Here is a 12,307-nt window from a genome sequence, read left to right as displayed (position 1 = left end):
TCCCCAGTATGTTACAAGGTTGATGTATTCCTGCATTACTTTTCTGTAAAACTAGCAAAAGTAGCTCTCCTGTATTGCATTTACATCTTATCCAAAATTCAGGAGCATTTATTGTTACTCCATAACAAAACTAGAGTAGTGTAAGGGTTTTCGACAACCCTGAAACACCTTCAAAATTCTGTATAATGACTGATGTTTGATTTTTTCTAGTCCTTTATTCTTCCGCCCAGGAAGCAGTCCTGGTTTCTCTTCATGTATTATTGTCATCCGTGCTTTCCCTACATTATGTGGATCTTGTCCCATACACTTGTAAGGCTACTCCTCCAGGGACATGCCCTGGGCAGTGCCCCTGCTGGTGAAGAGCATACTGGTCACCTGATTCCCAGTTAGGGCTTCCAGTCTGAACTTCACAAGAAAAGAATGACAGGTTAAGACAAAAGCTCACACTCATGTAACTTCCCACTTGTGCCTTATAAAACTTATCCTAGGACTTATCTCATCTATAACATTTCTTCTTACCTGAAGTCTCAGGTATTTGTATTTTGAGAAGTAAGTAGTTCCTTTTGTCTTCCCTAACATAATATTTTTTTTTAAAAATTAGTCATATCTTCAATCTTAGAGGGCAATTTGGTAGTGAGGAGACATAGAGGCCATATCTTTTAAATTAATTAGAGTATACCTAGTATTTATTTGCATAGTAACATTTGTCCTGTGGGTAATATTTGGCACTTAGTAAGTGTAAATGCTTATGAAAGTTTTATAAATAAGTGATTCTACTTTAAGTTCTTTATGATTATCTATATGCCCATAAATAAAACAATTATCTAATGGTAGCTAATAGCACATTGTTCAGAAACCAAGCCCTCTGGACAGAACCTATGAAGTTGGGACTTGCAAACTATGGTGCATAATCTCACAAGAAACGGGAAAGGATGTTTTATGATAACACCTTGATCAGGGAGCTAGACATGGTGGAATAAATGTGGAGAATTGAGACCATTGTGCCCTGATGTCTACACCCAACACTGGTGAAAAAGCCCCTGCTTGAAGAAATCCACCCTGCATCCCCATCTACTCTTCTGATCACAGCACTCTTCCTGGACTTAGGAGGAAGATAACTTCCATTTTCCATTCTCAGCCTGTAGGGCATAATGAATAATATCCACAACTTCATTGAGCTGGTAAATGAAAAACACCTACTTTATAAGGGACTCTCAAGAGGGAGGAAATGTTGAAAGTAGCACTGGAACTTAATTTTCAAGGAGTGTGCAGGGAGGAAAATAAATAAGGTGTCTCTACTGTGTGTGGAACCAGAATTGGGAATCAGTAAGCAAGGTGTTCATTCCTGTTTCGTTACCAGGACATTGAGGAGACCATGGAACAGACCCGAAGCCTGAACATATATTGTCACTTTGCAAATGGTATTGGTGAGCCCAAGTACATGCCCGTACAATCATGGGAAATTTTGACCCAGACTCTCGTGGAAGCCTTGGAGAACCACAATGAAGTCAACACAGTGATGGACCTGGTTCTCTTTGAGGATGCCATGCACCACATGTAAGTGTGCTTCTCTTCCTGCCTTTTCTCAGTTGCTTCCCCCTCCTAGTGTCAGGCATCCCATCTGGCTATGTAAGGACAATGTAGTTGAGCCAGAGAAGTAGCAACTGCTTCTGCCACGGTGGTCAAGGTGGTGGAGCAGTAGCTGCAGGCTTCTGCCACTGGCCCTAGGAGAAAGACAGGTGCTGGACTGGCAGAACTGGATTTGTCTCCATGCCTGTCATTTACTATCCTGGACATGATGGCAGTGACATCAAGAGAAGATCTGAGACCAGCAAAGAGACACCAGAACAGCTCAAGACCCCCCAGCCCTACCCTCGTACTGATCAAAGGGACAGCTTTTTAAAATGCTATATATTTCAAAAATTAATCATCCTTTTAAGAGTTACTACTATCCAGTGAATGACTGGAAGAAATGGCCAAGCTTTCCAGATAATTTATACTCACACCAGTGCCAGCCCTAGAACTTCTCTTTACATTCTGCAGTCTGAGTTCCATTAACCACCCTCCCTGCCCTCCCAAATTCTCCCTCCTTGCCTGTGATTTTCATGAAGCAAAATCTGCTTCATCTTCAACTTCTCTGAGTTCACCCTTCTCTGATGGATCCTAACTGGAAACTGGATGGACCTCCGAGTGGAGGAAAGCTGTGTTTCCTTCCCCAGCCCATGTACCCCAAGTTCTAGGGAGTCGTACGTCTCCTCCTCACCCCCACCTCCACCCCAATGGCATGTTTAAGTCATTTCTTATTTCATGCTTCACAAACCACAGCTCCTCTGAACCACACATAATCCAGGTTTCATATTCCTTCTCCCCTTGCCACGATCCTTGCTGACCTCCAGTCACTCCTCACCACTGAGCCAGCTTTCCCTCCTCACCCATGGCATTACTCATTCCTGGCCCCGAGTTCCCATTCTTTCTGTTTCTTGGTCTCCTCTGCTCCTGTGCTCTTTTCTTCCACCTCACCTCAGCCCCTCATTTGCAGTCTCTGCCCTAGAACATCTATCATCAATGGTGAACTCACCTCCAAAATCCAAACTTCCATCATCCCACTCTCCCACTTGTACCTCCTACCCTTCCACTCACCTGCTCTAGTCTTTTATTCCAACCATTCTTAAACTTCATCAAGACTTTGTTTCATGGGCCAACTACCTTCTCAAACTCCTTTCCACCTTCCCCTAACACGTCTTTACTTTCCCCCTCACCTACCATAGATTCTGTCATCCTGGTACAAACTCCCCTACCTCTCCTGTCATTGTACCCACATAGGAAAACCCCACTCCAGTGAAACCAGGCTGTCACCTTGTTCCATACCTGCTCCTAGCCAGCTGTTCATTGTTGATGAATCCCCCACCATGTTTATGTTAGTCATCTTTACATCAATGTGAACAAAATACCTAACAAAAACAACCTGGAGGAGAAAAGATTTATTTTGGTTCATGGTTTGGAGAATTCAATCTATGGTCAGCTGGTTACAAGGCAGAACTATCATGGTAGAAGGGTGTGGCAGAGGAAAGTTGCTCATCTCATGGCAGCAGGTAAGCAGAGGGAGGAAGGAGCCAGGGAGAAAACAGACCCTTCCAGGGCACACTCCCAGTAATCCCTTCAGCTGTCAGAGACCTCATGATCCTATCATCACCTGAAAGGTTGACCTCTGAATCTTGATGCTTTGGTGACCACACTTTCAACACATGAACTTCTTGAAGACACTTCAGGTCCAAATCATAACAATATTGACTAGATTCGCTTCAGTGTTATGTCTTCAACATCAATAGGCCCTCAACATTGCTAGAAGTCCTCCTCCACAATCCTGAACACGTTGTTCTTTTGCCTTTCCAAGACAACTGCACTATATGGTTTTCCTTTCTCCTCAAACTTCTAACACTCCTCCCCTCTCCTAAATCCCAGCTAACAAACACATCTCTTGTTTTCACTGCAATAGTAAAAGTGACCAAAAGAGAATTCTCACACCTGCCTGCCTGGGATACCTATACAGCCCATGTACTTCACATGCATCTGACCCAAAAAACTGTGCCTTCCTTACTGATCCCTTCATACATGTGGATGGGATCCTACCCCCTCTCACCTTCTCAGTGACTTTATTCCTTTCTATAATTATCTTCTCTGATTCTCTACCTTTTCCTCTCCTTTTCCTTCTCCTTCAGCATTTCCCTCTTCCTCTCCTCTTTTCTCTCTCTCCTCTTTCATCTTACCCCATCACTAATTTCTGAATCATATGCATCAGTGTATAACATACCACTTACCCAGAAAATAATAAACTATTCCTTGGTCTTTGTATCCCTTTCCATCTACTACCCCTCATTTCTCTGAAGCAAAACATATCAAAAAAATCATCCATACTTGTCCTATCTCCTCCCCTCTGATTCTCTCCTTGACCCACTTCTTACCATCTGAACAAAGCCGTTCCCACTATAATCATCACAGACTCATCTCATGCTAAGGTCAGTTGTCATTGCTTGTATTGCTTGCACCCTGTTGCATTTGTCATGATTTAATACTGTGTCTACTTTCTTTACATGCATCCATCCATCCTTCCAACAAATATTTATGGATCAGACCACCTTAGTATGAGAGTGGGGATCTTGGTTTTATTCATTGCAGATCCCCAGTACCCCGGACAGTGTCTGGAACCTAGCAGGTACTCTATAAAGCTTCTTAACATATCATAGAAATAAATAAAGCAGAGGAGAATAAAGGGAAGGGGGAGATGCTGGGGCAGGGGGAATCTAACTTTAAATAGGGTGATCTGGAGGGCCTTGCCAAAAATGCAGCATCTGATATGACACATAAGACATAAAACTCACCATGGGTCAGGTTCATAGTGCTTTGTGCATATCTATTCATTTAGTTCTCACAAAAAAATCCTAAAGAATGTAAAGCCTATGGTTTTGCCTATATTGTAAATGAGGAGAGAAGTTGCCTGAGGTCACACACCTCATAGATAGGAAGCCATGTCCCACACTTGTGCAGTTTGGGTCCACAGTCTGTGCCCTTGGCCTCAACATGATTCTTTCCCATAGGCTGTGTTTCCCCTACAAGTCCAGTGCAAGTTCCTTGTGCGCACAGCCGGTCTTGCTCATTGCCAAGTCTCTAGTACCTTGGACAGTGCCTAGTGTAGAGTAGGTGTTCAGTAAATAAGGGCTTAAAAATGTCTATTGACTAACCCTGTGCTGGTGCAGAGAGTATTTTCTCTCCTCTTTAAGAGCTACCAACACCTCTGCATCAGTCTTGGAGCCAAGGTAAGTCTTTGTCCTTTAAGGGTGAATTTAATTTGGGAGAACAGCTAGTGGTTCCATGTGGTTTCCAACATGGGTGATCAAACTGACAAATATTGTTCTTAGGAAAAAATAAGGGCTGGCTATAAGAACTGTCTTTCCTCCTGAGGTTCATAAACAGAGTCTAAAGATCATTTCCAAAGAGAGGCCTGAGCCACTTTTAGTGATGGCAAAACAACTGGGAAAATGAACTGTGTTAAGGGGGCAATTCTGAAGAGCAGAGTGTATTTGGATGTGTAAGTTCCTGTACATTTGTTTAAAAAGATCGATGTCCCATTACGTTCTCCTTGCACTGCCCTTCCCTCCCCTCCCTGTGGGCTCATCCACCCCTCTGTGCTGCCTCTACCGGGCAGATAGAGCAGCCACATATCCTTAGACCACAAAAAAGGAGGCCAAACAATGCACTGAAAAACAGATGAATGATGAGTGGCAAGATGCGATGGCATCCAGGACTACAAGCAGTGTCTGAGACAAGGAGCTATTTAGGGCTTGCTCCAGGAAAATACCACCCTCTGAGACCTGAGCTGGGAGTGGCACACATGAGAAGGAAAGTGTCTATATGTGCTTTTGGAGGAACCCAGGGGTTCCTTGGGGCAGGGGATGGAGAACAAGGTTAGAGCCAGCCTATTTTCAAGGCACATTTAGGACCAATGCCCATTCTGACTTCATCTCGCTGTTTTGTTCTTTTCACTAAAACATTTAATATTTTCTTTTGTTTGATTCCCCTACACCTTCTCCCAACATTATTTCTTTCCTTTCTCCTGTTTTAAACCCCATAACAGGAGGCACTGGTTCCAGAGATAGAATCAGACCCAAGTTCAAATCTTGGATCTGCCATGAATTGGCTGGGGTGCTTTGGCAAGGACACCTAACTTCCTTCCCCAAGCCTCAGGTTCTCCGTCTGGAAAATGAGAAAAATAAGATTGCCCACGTGGTAGGGTTGTTGCTGTCTACGGGAAATGTTTTGCACTGAATAAGCAGTCAATAAATATTGGTTTTTCTCTTTGTATTCTTGCTTCCATTCCTCAATAGTACCATTTTGCTCTTCTACTGAATTCCTTCACTGTTTCAGCAGATTCTCCTCCCTTTTCTTAAAGTCTTAAACTAGATCTTTTCACCATTTTGGGCATCATCTTCATTCATCTTTTTCTTTGCCTCTTTGTTTTTTCACTCCCACATATATTTTCTGCATGCTCTTTTTTTCTCTTAGAATTACTTAGCAGTCATTAACAAAACAGAACTTCAGATGTACTTCTTTTGTGCCCAAAGTATCTTATTAGTCTTCCAGGGGTTGTGTGTGTGTGTGTGTGTGTGTGTGTGTGTGTGTGTGTGTGTGTGTGGTCTTCAATAAACCAGCCTTCTCCAGCTGTGCTGTGCTGCATCTTCAGCTTTTGTTTTTAATCTCCCAGAAATTCAGTAAAGAGCTTAACATAGACAGACTTGGCTTGCTGGCCCAGGAGCCCTTTAGAATATTGATCTTCTTTTTAAATTTTGTAATTTAAATGCAGAGTCCTTTGCCCTCGTCAGAGGTTGTTAATGAATCCCCAGCTGGAACCTGATGCTGACAACTGCAGACTTAGCCATTCTTCTTGGGAAACTTCATCACTAACGATGTGTTTTCCATTTAGATATTGAATGACTTGAGCCCAACTGAGTTCAGGCCTTCTAGAATACAGCTGGGTGTTGGACATCCCAGAGAACTCAGCTGGACTCCAAATCTTCCCCCAAGATGGCCCCTCTCCTCCACAAATTCCCACCTTTTCTAAATCAGAAGAGGGCCTGGATATCTTAACAGCTTTCACAAAGGAGACACAAAGTAAATGGTCCCTTGCCCATGGCCTCATGATTCATTACGTACATCTTCCCAAGTGTGACACTGAGTATAAGGCATAGGCATGTTCTATTTTACTTTAATAAAATTTTGTTGGCTATCTTCAATGTGCTAGCACTGAAGTGGATACCAAATGAGTAGGCACACTCTTCAGATATTGTGAAATAGTGGTTTAATAAGAGAGTAAAAGAAGTATAATTTTAGCTGAAAAAGACAGCATAAGTTTTCCAATTAAATTACTAAAGTGAAAAAGTAAATCATAAAGAAAACAAACACTAAGTGTGGGTCAGCAAATAATTCCTTAATGTTTAGATGAATAAATTTTAACAACATAAAATTCAGTGAGATGCGATTTTAAATTCTAAAAATTTCTAAGTATCTGAAACACCTTAAAGAAAGATAAAAGGTAAAAGTGAAAAGTTGGAGGGGAATTCAAAACATACATAAAGGAATCTTACAAATCTATGAGCACACTTAAATTTAAAAGTAGGCAAAGGACATGAACAGAAAATTCACAAAGAAAAAATATATAATGATCAAAAAGCATGAAAAATGCTCAATTCCATAAAAATCAAAAAATTAAAATTAAAATATTACTTTTAGCTACTAAATTGGCAAGGATTTACGTATGCTTGTGTGCACACACATACTTCCGTGTGAGGCTAGGAACCAGGCCCCTCTTCATGCAGCTGGTATGGATTGTTGACACATAAACTTATGCAGTTTCCTTCCAAACAGCAAACACATCCCCATAGGAGAGATTGAGACAATGAGGACCCACAAACAGTTAGTTTATACTATTTCTGACCAAGTCATCAGTACATGCAAGAAATTTACAGTAATAAGAAAATGTATCCCTAAGAAGATCAGCATGAGCCCTGTAACTTCATACACACTTGCATTTTAACATGTCAAACTCTACCCACCAAAACTACTCCCTAGGCCTCCATCCAAACTGATGTCACACAGACCTTAAACTTAAGGTCTTAAACTTCACCATTACTTGGGTATATTGCTTCTAATTATAACATTAACATAAGAAAGGAAAATAGGAATGTAATCTGTGAAATTCAATCTCAAATGTATCCTCTGCTGTATTTGGCCAAATGCTACCTGAATTTTTATTCTCATTCTCTTTTTGTCCCAAGATCACCAATGCCTTCATTCACTGATTTATATTCTAATTCACTGAATACAATCCAATAAATCCACAACCTACAATAGACAGATTTACCTTTTGATTAGTTTTACCTTAGAAAAGTAAAACTTAGTGCCACCCTTCTCGGGGGTAGTTTTCTAGTACATATCAAAACCTATAGAAATTCTCCTACTGTTTGACTCAGCAATTTCACTCCTAGGAACTTATCCCAAGGAAAAAATTAGAGATCAAAATAAAGAGATTATATGTTATTATTTATAACTGGAAAATGTTGGAGACAATCTAAACATCCAACAGTAGGCTATTACAGATAAGCAACTTATTCTATTTTTATTATGAATACAATATTCATATTTTATACAATATTGTCCCAGCATCAAAAGCATGCTTCAGCAGATTGTTTATTGGCAGAGGGAAATAATCAGAGTGTATTGCTAAATGAAAAAAATGGTTCAAAACACTATCTTCAATCTAAAAGGTGAACACAAACCCATTTTTTTAAATCAACAGGATATAAATACATTGACTTTTTAGGTGTAATTAATATATGTATGCATGACTATAGATTTATGAAAATATAGATAGTTGGAAAAAATCTCCAAAGCCATATAATTAATATCAATAATGTTTATTACTAGATAGCAGAATGGTGGATTTTTTCAGCATTTTAAACATTTTGTGCAATGAAGAGCCATTGTTTTTAAGGTGGAAATGAAACTGGAACAGGAGTTATTTTTATAAATAATGTTTACCCATGAAGGGGTTTAAAGAAGGTTGGCAGCATCTCCTAAGGAGAGTGTGGACAGCTTGATGGAGGGTGGTTTCTGCAGAAGGCCTGGTGGGTCTGGGACTGTGGCTTCTTTTGGAGAAGGGATCTAAGCCCAGCGTGAGGCCTGGAGTATTCCCCCAATGCTGAGGTGGAAAGTGGATACTGAGGGTGAGAGAAGCAAAGCCATTAAGGGAAGAATCCAGAAGCCAAAGATATGGTTGTCTTATGGATTGACAACAAGGATCTGCAAATATTCATTACAAGAGCATCGACAACCTCAGAGGACTGAAGGAGGCAGCGAGACACTAGGCCAGGGCTGTGTCCTTACCCTGCAGGCTTTGTGCTCCTCTTCTTTTCTAAGAGGAACAGACTGTTCTGGTGTTGCCTTGTCCCCAAGCCTTCCCTGATTTTTTTTTTTTTTTCCTCATAACGTATCTTCTACTTTTCTCTTTTTCCTGTTCCATCTTCTTGCCCAAAAGCACAGATTGGTGAGACAAAGTGAAGTAGGGAGTGGGGGCAAAGCCTGGCTTAATGGGGAGAAGAGAGAGAGGAATCTTTGGTCCTTCCCCATCTCCATGGCTGACTCTCCGGTACTGCCTACCTGCCCTGGACTTTTCTCTCCCCAGTTCACTGAAGGCTATGGATTCAAGCAAAGCAACAGCAACTTCAGTCCACTTGGGCAAGAAGGCAAAGCCAGGTTTAGGGACATTTTATGGTTTCCCAGAGCTCAGCCCATGATGTGCTTCTAAGGAAGGTGTCTATTTCCCATAAGACCATTAAACAGTGTATGCTTCTTACTGTGGAAAGTCTGATCAAAGAAGCATGCCTCTGCTCCCTCCTCTTCAGCTGCCATATCAATCGCATCTTGGAGTCCCCACGGGGAAATGCTCTCCTGGTTGGTGTAGGTGGGAGTGGCAAGCAGAGTCTGACAAGGCTGGCGGCTTTCATCAGCTCCATGGATGTATTCCAGATCACACTGCGCAAAGACTACCAGATCCCTGACTTCAAGGTGAGAAGGCCACCAGCTGTGGGGAGTAGACTCAGTCTCTTTCCAGCCGCCCATGACTCCGTCATCCTTTCTTATCTCTCTAGTTCCCCTGTCCAGAGTCTCTCTTTGTCCATTTTCTTCTTAGTTTCTGAGCTGGTGACAGGAGGGGCTCTTTTCTTATTAGACTCAGCCTGTGAGCAGTGACCTTTCTAAGGTCTGCCTTGAAAGTCCTCAACTACTCTCATTACATCAGTGGGGCCTCAGCTTTTGCCCCAAACCTATATCAAATTTAGCATTCAGCTTGCTAGCTTCTCTAGTAGAAGGAATTCCAATAGTCTTCCCAAGTTTTATTAAGAAATTCATATTTTAAAAGATGGATCCAATAACCACTGGGTCCCAGGACCTGCAGTGATATTTCCTGGTTTCAGAGAGCAGCAATTAGGAGCCATGTTGCATGTTCTGGAAAATAAAGAAAGACACATACAACCTTCAGAAATCCTTTGTCTAGGCCTCTCCCTTTTATTCATGGCCACAACCAAGTCACAATAGAAAGTCATAGTGTAACTCACATTGAAATGCTGCCCTTCCTATTCCTGGAAGAACTCCAGCGAGCCCTGAGCCAGACCTACCCACCTGCACTAATAGTGTTCCAGCCAGTGATGGGAGAGGTACATGCCAGTTTCTGCTCTGAAACCACAGCTCAACCTCTTGACACTGGCTGTAACCAAGGTTATACATCAGGTTCACATTAGGTTTTTCTTCAGTGTTTCAAAAAGAGACAAAACAAGATAGTATAGTAATGGGAACCACACAGAATGATGTAAGACAGTTCTACAGTGAGACCTGGGCAAGATCCCAGAATCACTGGGATCTTTAAATAACACCAATGACTGCATCCCACCCCCAACTGTTCTGATTCAAGTAGTGTGAGAAATAGCCTGGGCATCAGTTTTTCAAAGCATCCTCCAGATGATTCTAATGAGAATTAAGAAACACTGCCTTAGATCATTCTGTAAAAGCATAAGGCAAGAATGATTGATCTAAAAGAAAGTGTATTATCTTTAAAGAGGAGTTATTTGGATACCAAGGAAGCTCTGCAATAATAGTACTGAAAGGTTGGTCCTTGTCCCCAATACCAATCCAATAACGAGGATACAGTATTGAGACAAAGGAAAAAGTTTTATTGCTTTGTTAGCCTGTCCCAGAGACTGTGATTCTGCCAATCAAGGGAAGCAGGGGACTATTAAAGAAGTAATTCAAAGGCTACATTCCACATGTTCTCTATTGGAGTTGTAATTCACTTGTTGATTTGGGGGATAGTTATTTCTGAGATCCTCTGGTGACATCCCCAAATTCTGAATTACTTCCCTGTTCCTGTGGTGGGTACATTCTTAAGGACAGATAATTCTGCCTAGGATTAGGCAGAGGAACAGGGAGGAATAGGGAGAGAGGAAGAGAAAGAAACATGTTCATTTGTAAAATAAGTCATAATGGAAGAGTAGCAAGGGCTATTTTCAAAGCATAAAATGGACCACTGTTATAATAAGAGAATATAGGTATCTGCAAGGAAATGATCTCTGACTGGTGATAGAAAAGAGAGCAAGATACGGACAATCGCTGAGTTTCGTGAAGGTGATAGAGGAAAAGAACCTAGACTGACCATGCTGACCATTCAGGGCCTGGCATCCTTGCCCAAAACTTCATCTATTCATAGTTTTGAATGTGTGATTTCCTGCAGCTGATTATTATGGGGGAGGTGTGGTCTCTGATATATTTTTTTCAACAAAAGTCTTTTGTTGGAGCTAGTCATAAGAACACAAGACACTGTCAACATAAGGTGTAGTCAACCCCAGGCAGGTAGCCCAGGAACATAACCCTTTTGCAAAACCAAGAACAATCCCTTGCCTTATAGAGTAGGTCATTCACTTGCACGATGACACAAGTAAAACAGATGAACAGAGGACACCTCTGACCTTTGAAAAGGACCACCTCTCTTACATCTGCACAAATCAAAAGCTCCAGAAGCCCCTTCAGGACTCACCAGGGTTGTGTGAATTAGAAGTCCTCACTCTGGTTTTACCTGCCCAACTCCATTGGCACAGATCCTGGGAGTGAGGCAGATTTCCCTGCAAGTCAGTGCAAGGTAGCACTTCTCCCTGCCTCCCATTGTCTTCCTGCTTTTTTTCCAATTAAAGTAGATAAGAAAACGGTTCCATTCCTAAAGGGTGGATTGGGGATCTCTTTCAAGAAGGCCCTCTTCTCAGGTTCTGGTTTCACTTTTCCCACAGATGGACCTGGCTGGCCTGTGTCTGAAAGCTGGGGTAAAGAATGTCAGCACTGTGTTTCTAATGACTGATGCCCAGGTGGCTGATGAGAGGTTCCTTGTGCTCATCAATGATCTCTTGGCATCTGGTAAGAGGTTATTTGCACTTGAGTGTCTCTAATAGAATCGGAGTCATTCAAAGGTGGAGACATCGGCCAAGGTCAGAAAAGATGAGTCATAGAAATGAGGGAGAAAACTGATATAGTGAAGGACTGGGTCATTAAAGCCCTTTCCAGGTTTGGTGCTGGGCCAACTGTCCTGGCTCTGGGATTCTACTTGCATTGCAAATCAGACAATAATCTTGATACTGTCTTAATGGGACAAGATTTGGTCATGGGAAGAGGAGCAGGTTAAGAACCTGGGGACCTGCTTAGCCAGAGAGAAAGT

General features: G+C 41.9%; 1 protein-coding gene across 5 annotated transcripts in view; it reads left to right on the top strand.

The window, feature by feature from the left end:
- Positions 1 to 12,307, top strand: part of DNAH9 (dynein axonemal heavy chain 9) — a 352,397-nt gene that overhangs the window by 187,189 nt on the left and 152,901 nt on the right. For all 5 annotated transcript variants that reach the window (XM_079135288.1, XM_079135287.1, XM_079135285.1 and 2 more), the window contains 3 exons: positions 1,361 to 1,557; positions 9,456 to 9,618; positions 11,886 to 12,009. In XM_079135288.1, coding sequence (XP_078991414.1) covers positions 1,361 to 1,557; positions 9,456 to 9,618; positions 11,886 to 12,009 — 484 coding nt within the window. The remainder of the gene's footprint in view (positions 1 to 1,360; positions 1,558 to 9,455; positions 9,619 to 11,885; positions 12,010 to 12,307) is intronic.

This window comes from Sciurus vulgaris (assembly GCF_902686455.1).
Source record: "Sciurus vulgaris genome assembly, chromosome: 3".
NCBI classification, from domain to species: Eukaryota; Metazoa; Chordata; class Mammalia; order Rodentia; family Sciuridae; genus Sciurus; species Sciurus vulgaris.
The sequence above is the reverse complement of the archived record's forward strand: the minus strand, read 5'-3'. Positions and strand labels throughout refer to the sequence as shown.